Genomic DNA, 13,438 nt, shown 5'->3' on the forward strand with positions numbered 1-13,438 from the left:
TAGCTGCAGTCATTGCTAACTGGGCCAGGAATGATATTTTCACTTTGAAATATGACTTACATAAAATTGATGTATTTTGTAAATACATACTTTGTGTAGGCATATACTGTGTTATTATGCTTGTATGCTCAAAAGATAAAACTAAACTTTTGTGTTTGTTTTTCTTTCCAGTATTACTTTACTGTTCTTTTTGGCCATGAAGGTCAGAAGCCACTGGAGCTGCGCTGTGAGGAGGAGCAGGATGGTAAAGAGTGGATGGAGGCTATTCACCAAGCCAGGTGTGGACGCAACTTCTCCCATGTGTGATACCTGCTTGTCTGGGTCTTGCATTGGGTTATCACTGTTGGCATGAGTTTGGAAGAACTTGCCATTCCAGGATGGGGTTTCCTTTGGACCCCCTCCTTAGCCATGTGTGAGCTAATTATTTGAGTTTTCTGTGGCTATATTCCAGTTAAAGATTAAAGGTTAATCTTTGTTAATCCTACCTCAGTTATTGAAAACAGGCAATAGCAACCTCTATCTAGGGAAATAGAAAACTGTAATTTTCTTCCTCTTAGGAATACCAGAAAGGTGGAAAGCACCCACAAAATCTTAAATGGGAGTAAAGAATCTGAAAGAGGCAAGACAAATCCCTCTTTGTTTTCCCTCTCAGTTCCCTAGTCCTGTTCATCTTTGCTTCAGATGGCTCCCATGCTGACTGCTTTTTGCCCTGGGTGCAGCTTGCTGTTGTAACTAGCCAGGCACCCTACTTGACTGCCTTTGCTCTGGCTGCTCTCTGTCTGAAGGCTTTGCTCCAGATTCAGGACCAATGTGGAATGAATTGCTATAGAGAGAAGGCCAGGTCTTCAAAGATGGCAGATGCATCAGGCTGGCAAGGTAGAACCTGGGGTCCTTTGCAGACATAGTCTTTGTGGTTAATTCTATTCTTTTACATTTGAGAGTTAAAATGCAACACATAATTAAAAACATGTATATTTTCCTATTTTTTTCCCATTCCAGAAGAGCAGTTACCAGGGGTAGTATAAATGGCTTTTTAATTGCCAAGCAAATATCTTGGTGAACCAAACTCAGACAGTGTGAACGACTTTGAAGGTGGTTGGATTTCACAGAAGAGGTCTTTCTTTCTTTATCATTTTTTTGTCCATATATGTGGATGTGATCGGTCACTACTGTTATTTGGCATACGATGAAAACTAGGGCATATAAAATTTTTGTTAGGAGACAGACTTTAGAAACCACTTTAGTAGATGATAGAATGGTGACACTTCTCTCTTGTATTTGAAGATTTGGTTAATGATTGATCATTTTTCTTGATGCCTTGAGTCTTTTGTCTGTTAGAATTGTTTTTCCTTTGACTTGAGGTCTGGGATTAGATTCTTTGATGACTCCTTTTAATCTGACTGCTTTATATTTGAGTTCTTATATTTGACTTTTTACACTGAGATGTTTCTGAAATCAGGGACAATAATAACTTGGATCTCTGAAATTCACCCTGACTTTTTTCATACTTAAACAAAGCCAGAAAGTTAACAAAGCTGATTCAGAGGAAAAAAAATTGTTAGTCATTTTTGCTTGACATTGTGCTACTGAAACACAGTTAACAGGGATTGATAGCTTCCCTTCGAGGGCAGCTTGATGGCCTTCATTTGGTACTGCTGTCTGTGTATGTGTGGGCAGGGGCAGGGTACTGGGAATTAACCCAGGGGAGCTCTAATACTGAACCACATACCCAACCCATTTTATTTTAATTTTTAATTTTGAGATGGTGTCTTGCTAAATTGCTCAGATTGGCTTCAAAGTTGTGATCCTCTTGAGTAGCTGGGATTTCAGGTGTGCACCACTGTACTCAGTTGCTGCCTTTTTAATAGAAAACTTTAAAATCCTAATAATTCCTGTCTTATTGATTCCCTTTTCTAAAGTCTGAGATTTTGATTGACTGATAACTATTTGAGCATGAGACTATTCTTTTCTGAGCTGCAGACCTTTCTGCAAATTCTATATAGAAACAAAGACTGCAGAGAACTCCCTCTCTTGGTCTCTTCTGTTTACCTGGGATGGTTTTTCCATACTAGCCTGGGTGTGCTGTCTTTGTCTGCCATGAAAATCACATTATTGCACTGGCTTTTGCACCTCTGAGCAGAATCTCCTTGTCACAGTTTGCTTTAAGATGATCTTTGGATCATTTTCTGGGAATTCTAGTTGCATCTTTTCTCCTTTAAATATGGTCCAGGATTTCTTTTTTTCTTTTGGAATTAATGCTCTTCATTTTGACCTTTGACTTGGTCCAGATAGCCCCATCAGTAAGAAGATGGTCTTGGTATGGAAGAGGACCCAAGTTTTCATCTTTCAATTCTCTTCCAGTCCCGACCTAATCTTAAATCCTAGAATATAGTGGTCTGGAAGAGGAAGAGGAAGGTATTCCAGAGATGTTGGGGTAACCTATAAGGATCTTTGGCTATGTGTATAAGGGAAGTATCAGACCTGGGTGGCATCTAAAACATCTCTTGGCCCTTAGCTTGGATGATGTCAACTACTGGGAGAAGAAATAAAGGATGAGAGCAAGTTTGTCAAGCAAAGTGGTGAGCAGTGACCAGGAAGTACTCTGTAGGGAATTATTAGAGTGTGATTGGAAGGGACAGTGGGGGAGCTGTGAGATACTGACATGATCTTTCTGCCCCATGACATGGAACATGTGGGAGAATGAGTGTACATTGGGCTACTTGAGAGGTAAGCTGTGTCTTGAGGACAGACCTGGGTTTGGATCTTTACCCAAGGTGAGGTCTGGGGAGGGTTTGAGAATATTATGCCCAGTGTGGAGTACCATCAGCCTGCATAGCTGTACCCACTATGCAGATGTGTGGCTTATGCTGTTGGCGTTGGAAACTGTCCCACTATCTTTTGTTGACTTTCCAATTTCTTTAACTGAAACTCTGTTCCAACCTCACCTCAGTGTATATCTTGTGCAGGTGGGTCTCAGGATCTCCTCCAAGTGAGGCATTTTCAGGGAAAAAGGAGTTGGATATATGCTTTCATTCAGAAAAATTCATGTCAGATTGAGTTGGAAAGGTTTGACCTAACCTTTCTTTTACCCTGTCAGTCCCTAACATGATGAGCAGAGAGACTTAATCCTTTAGTTAAATCTTTCATTTAAGCATTGTTATTTTGTTCAGTTAAAAAAAAACAAAAACAAATAAACAAACAAAAAACTCTAATGCAGCCTCTTGGGTCTCTCTTTTTAAAAATATCTTTATTTATTTATTTTTACGTGGTGCTGAGGATCAAACTCAGTACTTCACACATGCGAGGCAAGCGCTCAACAACTGAGCTACAACTCTAACCCTCTTGGGTCTCTTTTTTATTTATATATTTTAGATTACATGTGCCCAAGAGAGCCTGTTGTCCATATTCTCTCCCCTCACACCAAACACACACACACACACACACACGTACACACATGCACACACACACACACACACACACACACACACACACACACCATGTTAACTGCATGGAACACCAAATGCCTACTGCCTGCACCCTCGTTCTTCTTCCTTGGTTAAAGCTTAATTTAGAGCAAAGTATATAGTATAAAATCTGTACCACCCCAAAGGCATTGTGTGTTTCTTATCCCTATAAGATCAGCCCTCTATAAAATGTGCATGGAGAAATCCCTAACAAATCAGAAAAGAGTGATTACATAGAATAGCTGAAAATATTTTATGTGTTACAGAAACATCACAGAACTAGACAATCAAGAATGGGCAGTGATGTTATAGCCTAGAGCAATCCCAAAGCCATATTTTATATTCTTCTTATAACCTTAAAGCTGAAAACATGGATTTTGTCCATCTGCAATATTATGTTTTTGGTAAGAACTTCTGTCTGGGATTTGCCTCCAGATTTGCCACAATGAAAGAGAATTCATTCCCCCTTACACTGTGTAAAGTGCTAGTGAACTGTGAAAGATTTCACTTGATTTGATGGTTACTTGTTTTCTGTAGGAAAAAACTGAGCTTCAGTTTCCTTCTTTTCAGCCCTTTGTCAATACTTCATCTGTCAGTTGTCTTTCCGGCTCCTCACAGAGTCTTGCTTCACATGCTTGCCTTGCCCCTGAAGCACTGGGAGACACCACAGTCTACCTTTGTTTGTTCTTTTAACTGATGTTTATTTACTTCTTTATCCAATGCTAGCTCTGCCCTGCCTTCCCAGACACAGTGAGCCAATGCAGGGATGCCCCTCCTGAGCTCACCTCTGAGAACTTCTCATGCCACCCTCCCCTTGTAGCTTGAGCTCCAGGTGAGCAACCCCACCCAGGAATCTCACTGTGCTGGGATGACCCCTCCAGTCTGACTTACACCAACTTGTCTCTCAGAATGCAGCTCTCAGTCATCCACATATCTTCCCTGATGCTCTTCTTCTCTGCAGGAAGGACTGACCATTCCGTTCTTTGATCCCACTGTCACCTCTTATTTCTCTCAGTGCAAGTAAGAGATTATTGCGTGGATTTGCTCCTGTTTCTGTCAGCCTGAATTTCTTCAAAGCTAATTGCATCTTACTTATCTCTTTTTCCCTTTTCCTGGCTCAGTGCCCAATTGCTTTTCGGAAACACACATGCCAGTTTAATAACCTTCACTAGAATAAGAGAAAAGCTGGAATCATTTTTTATAAAAATCTTTATTATATTGATGAATGGATAAAAAATGATATCTTGGGGTAATAAGCATTTTCTTGGTTATTGACCACTTTTTGCAACTGTTAAATATTTGTCTATATTTCCCACATGAATTGTCATCTCATGTCCTTTCCCCATTTTTTCTACTGATGTTTTTCTACCTTTTTTTGTCCCCCCTTCTAAATGAGCTCTCTGTGTGATGGATATACTTTGTTTTTATATTCATTGGATATTGCCTACACCATTTTTTGGTCTTGAAGTTTTATCTATGGAATTTATTTTGACAAAGACTCTTTGAATTATGATGCAATAAAGAATATATTGTTTTGGGGGAAAATTGCTCCACTGCATTTTGTAAAGTTTATCTTTTGAGTTGTATTTCACACACAGAAGTCATCGTCTTTTAGTGTAAAATTCAGTATTTTTTCTAGTACATTCACAAGGTTGTACAGTCATCACTACTAATTCTAGAATGTTTTCAACACCAAAAAATAAACCTTATTTCAATTAGCAGTCATTCCCTACTCCTACCAGCCCCACCCCTATTCAGCTTCCTGTATTAGTGGATTGGTCCATCCCAGACATTTTATATAATTGGAATCATATAAACTGGCTACTGGCTTCTTTTGCTTAGCATGTTTTCAAAGTTCAAGTTCATCCAGGTTGTATCCTATAGCGTTACTTTGTTCTTTCTCATGGATGAATTATTTTCCATTGTGTGAGAAGATCACATTTTATTTATCCCTTCATCAACTGATGGATGTTTGGATTATTTCCAATTTTTCCTCTTATGAATAATTTTGCTATGAATATGCATTTGGAAGAGGAGTTTTAGTCTTTTGAATTTGTTCCACTTTTTGATCTCTGAGACACTTGGGTTTCCATTCACTTTACAGAGGACAATTCAGGAGAAGAGAACTTGTCAGAGATGACGGAGAGATTGACGGGGGTGTTAGTATTAGAACCTCAAGCTAATGCGATACCTAAAAAATACTGATTAGTCAGTAGAGTGGAGATACTGATGTGAGAGAATTTAGGAACAACAACAACAAAAAAGATAGTACAGTACTTGCCAAAGTGGCCATGAGCAAGGCTAAGGAGGTGTGTTAGTCAGCTTTAGGTTACTATAAAAAATACCCAAGAAAATTTACTTCCAAAAAGAAAAGTTCTTTTCTGGCTCATGCTTTTGCTAGGCCCAGTCTGTGATCATCTGGCCCTGTTATGTTTGGCCTGCAGTGAGGTAGCTACATCATGACATGAACATGTGGTAGTCAAAACTGCTCATCTCATGACTGGAATTAAAAAGTGAGGGGACCAGGGTCCCACAACCCCCTTCAAGGATACGCCCCCAAAGACCTAAAGACCTCCTACTAAGCCACATTTCTTAAGGTCTCATCATCTCCCAATAGTACCACTCTAGGGAACCCAACCTTAACCACATGGGCCTTTGGGGCACTCAAGGTTCAAACTATAGCAGGAGCCTGGCCTTGCTTAGATACAACTGCTGCTGCCAGTGCTCAAAGGCTGCTTAGGTAGGGACTGTACCATGCTAACCAGGACCGTATTCTCCCCATTCCCAAAGACATCATTCTTTCAACATGAGGAAGCTGGCTCTGAACAGTTCTCCCACCTTCCTTCCTTCCTTCCTTCCTTCCAACAGTTTTCTTGATAAAACTCAGCATAGCTCTAGAGTTAGTTGGAGTTTTTCTTTAGTGATCTTTTATATGACTTTTCATCTTGGGTTTTGCTGTGGTTCACTTCTAAATACATATTTAATCAAAATAATTGGAATGAGACTCTGGATAATCTAAAAACTTCTTTCTAAGCTAATTTTTTTTTTACCATTCTATAAAAATAATTAAGAACTATAATTCCAAACTGTGCATCTTCTCTGAACTCCTTCAGGATTTTTTTTGAATGTTCCCTTTTCTCCTGTATGGAGTGGTGGTGTTTGGTTCTGATTATAAATATTACACGCTGATATCTGACATATATATATATATATATATATATATATATATATATATATATATCTGAATCTTGCCATCTGTTGATAGTCAGCAGATGAATTTTGAGTTTTGCTTTCATGATGTTGATTTTTTATGGCTTGATTTATTATTTCCTTTTTCTCCCTCTGTCTTCCTTTTCACTTTCTCTTTCTCCTTAAAGCTCTCCCCCTTCTAACTAAAAAGCAAAAACCTTTAAATAGTGGAAATAATGAATAGAACAGATTAGGCAGAAATTCTAAATTTGAGTAGTATCTAGTAAATGGAAAATGTAATCAAATAAAACATGTTGAAAACACAGTAAAGAGAAATACTGTTGCTCTGAAGAGTTATAGAAGGGAAGCCAACAATCATGGTTGGTTTGGTGCAATCTTGGAGTAGATATCCATTCTAGTGGGACCTATAAAAAAGTTTTTTGATACCCCAGGAAGAGTAGAGAGGAGTTGTAACTAGATCCCAGAGAAGTAAGTCGTGTGGCTTGAAAATTATTACATGAAGAAGAAACTGTGTAAAATAAATCATGTTAGATAACTTTGTTTTGACAGAAACTCTTAATTTGAGTAACTGTTCTGTGCCAGGTCTCCTGCCAGATACTGGGCTGATTTTTAGCGTTTTTGTGTGGATATTCCCATAGTCTCAGGTTCTACCATCTTCCCTTAGGCCTTACTTCCCCCTGACTTTCCCATCACAGCAACCAAAATGATCTTATTAAAAAGGCAAATAGTGTCACATATTTGATCAAAGTTCTTACCTCACCTGGGGTGGGGGCGGAAACCTGAGGCTCTGAGTTGCTCTCCGTGCTTTAGAATCCTGTTTCCTCTTTTACCCTCCCCACTGAATTCCCCAGGAAACCTGCTACTCTGTCTTCCTCAGCCACACCAGGCTCACTGCTGGTGCCAGGCTTCTGCACTTGGGGTTCCCTTGTTCTACCCCAGTCACTATGGCTCACTCCTGCAGGCCACAGACACCATTTTCTCTATGGGACCCTGTCTTATACCCTGGCTAAAACTGTGACCTTCTGCTTCCTACTTCCTACTTTCGGGTCTATATCCATCTTTCCCCCTCTGCTGTACTAATCATCAGGTAACACCCTGCATATTTTTTCTCAATTCTTAATTTCATTTTTAACTTATTACCATATTAATTATGCATATTAATGGATATCCATTTTTTCTTTCTTGTTCTACTACTGTATAAGTTTTGCAAGGCCACAGTTGTTGTTGTCATTTTGCTTATGTCTGTGCCCAGTGCTTTGAGCACCTGAGTGAATACACACCAACACTCAGTAAATATTTATTGAATCAAAAAATCAATTTGGATTCATAAGAACATGCAAAGAAGGAAATCAACATTACTTACAATCTTCTACTCCACAGATCTTCCCTCTACCCTTGTGATATCCAATCCTTTCCCCCACTGCCTTCTTTCCCTTATTTTGCTCTAGCTTCCACATATGAGAGAAAACATTTAACCTTTGATTTTTTGAGTCTGACTTATTTCACTTAGCATGATTTTGTCCATTTCCATCCATTTACCAGCAAATTCCATTATTTCATTCTTTTTATTTGCCCCGTTTTTGTTATTTACATATTTTTAGCTCTCAAATTAGTTGATTTTATGTCCTAAAATAATATAATTAAATCTCTGTTGATTTATCAACTTTAGACAGTATGTATTGACTCTCTACTAGGAAAGATAAGTAAATAAAACATTAAATGTGTTTTCATTATTTTTTTTCGTCTCTAACCCTGAGATTTTATTGCTTTTATTATCATTTTTCCTCACTTTATAAACTTTTCAATATTTATATTCTGTTCTCTAAATTTGATTAAGCCTCTGTGTTTTGTCATAGGTTGATTCTAAAAACTAAAAACCAATAAGGGAGGTTAAATAATGAGTACCCAAACACGGTCAGAGAGAAAAATAAATTTGGTGTTCCAAAGTACAGTGAGATAACTATCGTCCCCAATAACCTATTATATATTTTATGAAAATCTAGAAGAGAGGAGCTCAAAGACTTCAAACAAAAATGAAAAGGAGAGGGAATGTTGGTTACCCTGATTTGATCAGTGAGTGCTGTATGCATGTGTTAACATATCACACTGTATGCCATTAAAATGCATAATTAATATGCTAATAAGTTAAAAATAAAATTAAGAAACACAGTAAAGGCTATTTACATTGTAGGTATAAAAAATATGTACCAAAATATTAAGATCAGTGTTTGGTCCCACAGAGAATGAGCAATCATGCACAACTGAATATTTGTTCCTTGATTCTCATTTCCTGTAGATAAATAGCCTATTACATTATTATTTTATCTCTCTCTGACCACCTAGCTTAGTTTTTAGCCATGTCTGGTTTATTGTCAGTGCATCCATTGACCTATAAAATTTTAGTCATTATTTTTGTTTTCCAAGAACTGTTCTTGTTATTTGATTACTTCTTTTCCATGGCCGCCTCTTTTTGCTTTATGACCCTAATATCCTTCCCTATCTCTATGAAGGTAATAACTCTCTGCTGCCTGAATTATCCTTGTTTCCTGTAGTGTCTTTTCTGTTTGCTCATTTGGGGCTCTATTTGTTATCTGTTTCTGCTTAACAATTTCCTCCATAATGCTTAACACCATAAGCAACTTGCTGTACTCCCCAAATTTCTGTGGGTCAGGAATTCAGGCATGGCTTAGCTGGATACCTCTGTCCAGAAGTTTCTCACAAGTCACTATCATGGTGATGACCAGGTCTGTGGTTCAACGGGGGGAGGCTCTGCTTCCAAGTTCACTACCATGGTTGTTGGCTAGGTTCACTTCCTTACTGTTGTACTCGGTCTCTAGATGGCTGTTGGAAAGAGGCCTCCTAGGTCTCTAATTATCAAAAGCGTCTGTATAGAGGAGCTCACAACCTGGCAGCTGGCTTCCCTTGGAGTCAACAAAGACTGCTAAAGAAGGCTAGTGATCTGGAAGCCAGAGTCTTCTTGTGAACTAGTCTTGGAAATAACATCCGTCCCTTGGCTGTACTTCCTAATAAATATGCATTGCTTTAAATCCCCAAGTTTGTGGTGATTTGTTTCATAATAGAAAAGCAACCCAGCATACTTCATGCTTAGGTACTGTGACCTGCTGGCATGTTATTGCTGCCATCCACGCCCTTTATTCCTTTATTTTGGGGAGTGTGAAGAAGAAGAGCCTAATTTCCAGATGCTTTGCAGGCACCTGTCACCCCATGTCTACTGCCATCCTTTGTGGTGGCTGGTTCTGAGCTTGGAGCTTCTCTGGACCACTCATGTGCAGAGAGATGCTTATGTGTGAAATCTCCATCTCTGATTTCAGTTTTACCACCAAGTTAATTCTGTTTAGTTTTTCTTGTTATGGAATTTCACATAATGCCTGGTCTGTTGATGGCAAATTTTCCTGTTCCATAATGCTTTTATGGTTTCATTTTTTTAAAACAGAAAATGGTTTTCTTAGCGAGGTTTAATTTAATAGGACCTTGTAAATGAAAAGAGGCAGGTCTTGGTGAGGCTTGGAATGAACACCATCTCATGCCTAGGCTGGACTTACCTTTTTATTTTTATAAAGAGAAAATGAAATACCATTCTACTATCTAACATTGACCTAATATACTTATAATTACTTTGGCATATTTCTAATAAAGTCAGTGAGAAAGGGCAGAATTTTTATCATGATAATTTTTTTCTTATGCTCTATTATTATTTCCTCCCTTTAAACTTTCCCAAAGCATCCTTTTATAAAGATTCTGTCCCTCCTCCCTCTGCCACCAACAGTTTCACTTACTCACACTTTCTTATACTCTTTTAGGGAGAGTTATTAGAACAAGTGACTTAATATTGCTGATGCTATGTTCTTCTCTAACACCATTAGCATGCGTGATGTAAGTGCTGAGGATGTTGAGATAATTGAATTAAAATTGTGGTTTTAGAATTGTCTTAACACTTTTTTAGTTTTAAGTAACACAAAGATATTTTGCATAGTTAAGGTTAAGTAGGGAATTTATTAGAAGGAAATTGCAATATCTCACTGACTCTCAGGGTACAACTGTATTCAGATGTCATAAGTCTGGTCCTGAATCAGAAAGCCTACAGGAACCCAGGTAGCCAGTCCTTCTCTATCTCAGACTTTCTGCCTGCTTTTCTGAATACCTGCTTCTCTCTCAGAAGGCTCACACTGACAGGTTGTACATGGATGTGGTCAAACAGGGATGCCTGACATTGGCAACCGGAGTTTCCAAGTTCATAGTGTCTCAGTTCAAGTAAACAGGGCAGAGGCACAATCCTAGCTTCTGAGGAGGAAGAATGTATTTAGCTGGGGCCGGTTCTCTTTTTAGGCTGGTCCAGTATGGTCATGAAAGTAGGTTTTGTGGCATAAACATGGCTTCTGTGGCTCAAGTCCTCAAGGCAAGTAAGTAGCTGGAAGTTTGGGCAGCTACATCAAGATAATCTGATGCTATTTCTCATCGGAGAGAGGGTAGCTTGTGTTTAAGAGCATGAACTTTGGTCAGACAAACCTTGATTTAAATCCTAGCCCTGCCACCTACTAGCTGTGTGTCCTGAGGCCAATATGTGATCAGTGAGGACCAAATTTTTTCTCTGCAATTGGGATCATAAACCTCATCTCCTGGGTTGCTGGGAGGATGACATGAGAAAACATGGTACATCCTCTGCACTCAAAAGTAGTAACTATTATTAATTATTATTATTATTATACCCTTTTGAAAAGATTATATGAAGAGAGGAACATGCATTTTACCACCCTGAATAGTGCAAGATCTGGAGACAAAATTTCTAATGCTCCAGAACTGCATTGTCAATAAAAATCTAAGAGTGAGTTTTGTCTGAACAATGCTTAGTCAAAGAGATGGATATGGATTAGGCTGTTAGAACTAGGACCAGAAGAATCTAAGCCTATTTCTAGAATGTGTGTTGCTTCTGTTGTTTTAAAAAGAGACTAGTGAATGGTCTTGTAGTTCTAAAGAGAGCCCAATGGATCTGATGGCCACTAGTACAGTCATAACAGTACTTTCAGCCAGTGCCTATTCTGATGGTTGTTGCATTCACTCTGCTTGGTGGCAGGTCTATTTTGATTGACTAGTACTTTACCTGGTGAAATATTTTGAATGGAATCCTGAAAATGCATGTGCCATCAGTTCAAAAGATCTCCATTTCTTTGTTGAAGAAACCACACTACTTTCTTTTTAAAATGATACAGACATCCTTTGCACTTTTCTCACCTGCATGATAAAATTGTGGGTAGCAGGCATCACTAAATGAATTCTTAGTAAAGAGTATGAAAAATGATAATGATTCAAAATCTGTATCATTGAAGGACACCAATATAAACTGAAAGTTAATGTTTATATAAGAAAGAGTTGCAATCAAACAGGATTCATGGGATCTTTGTTTAGTGTCTGCTGTTCTGCCCCGAACTATATAGAAGAGCAATGTTTCAATGACTAACTGTGCAATTTTCTCGGCAGTTATGCAGACATTTTGATTGAGAGGGAAGTCTTAATGCAGAAGTACATTCATCTAGTCCAGATCGTAGAAACGGAAAAAATTGCAGCTAACCAACTCCGACATCAACTTGAAGATCAAGATACTGAAATCGAAAGGCTTAAATCAGAGGTATTTCCCAGTCAAAGACTCCTTCTCATTGTTTCCCATCTACTGTCATCTCCTCATGATTATCTACAGCATATTCAGGGCAAAATATTCACCCCAGGCTGACTTCCTTTGCTGTCAGCAGTGTGGCTGGGTTACTGATCTAGACATGAATCTGTAAGGATTAGGTAAATGTGCTACAGGAACATATCAGGATAATATGCTGTTTTTTGATTATTTGTGCTCCTGATATCCTTCATTAGATCAGAACTTCAAGAGCTGCCCATAGCATTTAACTGTCATCCTCAGATTGGCTTTTGAAATAATAACTGTGAATCTGTCATGGAGTTACTTAAAGTCCATCTGAGAAAGAACCAGAAATTAATTCTGTTTCAAGATCAAAGAAACCCAAACTTTTCCCCTCCAGAATTTTGAAAAGCACATTTCAGTGAAGCTGTAAGATACTGACTGGCTAAGGTGCATTTCCCCCTGAAGTTGGATTCCTGCCTCTCCTGGCCTTTCCTTTCAGAGTGTGTCTTTCTCAGGCCCTGCACTACCAGAGAAGGTGGTTGCTACCTAGGGAGAGCAGAAGGTGTTGGTAGAGGCCACAGCCATGGCGTTGTGCCTCCCTCTGTCCTGGGTCTCAGTCTGTGTAGAGAAGCCTGACTGTACTCCTTGCCATCCTGTGGGTCCTCGTGGGAAGTGAACAATAACTGACGAAGAGAAGGGGAATGTACACAGTGAGATTTTCCTCCTCGTTCTAAGCAGAGGTACATTAGTATCTTCTTAGATTCCAAGAAGGGAACAGGACAGCGGGAAACCTACTACTGATTGTTATCCTTGTTGATAGACAGTTCAGGTGCCTTGACCTTGGCAACACTCTTGTTGTTTTTACTGTCATCAGACAATAGTTTTCTCTTTTTTCTTCCCACCTTCCCCTGAGACTTACCCTAAATCCTGTGAGGGGTTTTCATCTCCTGCCCCCTAGGTACATGGCTTTCAGTGTGCAGAGCAGACAATCTGATTCCAACTGAAACGGGGTAGTTTCTTGAGATGATACGGTGTCCACCATATCATTAGAATTGTCAGCTTCCCAATCTGATCCTGATATCTGATACAGTGAAAACAGCAACAGAAAACTTAA

At 38.9% G+C, this 13,438-nt stretch overlaps 1 protein-coding gene across 1 annotated transcript in view; it reads left to right on the forward strand.

The window, feature by feature from the left end:
• The window catches only part of Rasgrf2 (Ras protein specific guanine nucleotide releasing factor 2), a 231,658-nt gene that overhangs the window by 75,123 nt on the left and 143,097 nt on the right, over positions 1-13,438 (forward strand). Inside the window, exons 2-3 of the mRNA XM_026394561.2 lie at positions 172-278; positions 12,171-12,318. Coding sequence (XP_026250346.1) covers positions 172-278; positions 12,171-12,318 — 255 coding nt within the window. The remainder of the gene's footprint in view (positions 1-171; positions 279-12,170; positions 12,319-13,438) is intronic.

The sequence above is a fragment of the Urocitellus parryii genome, chromosome 1, assembly GCF_045843805.1.
Source record: "Urocitellus parryii isolate mUroPar1 chromosome 1, mUroPar1.hap1, whole genome shotgun sequence".
Classification (NCBI taxonomy): domain Eukaryota; kingdom Metazoa; phylum Chordata; class Mammalia; order Rodentia; family Sciuridae; genus Urocitellus; species Urocitellus parryii.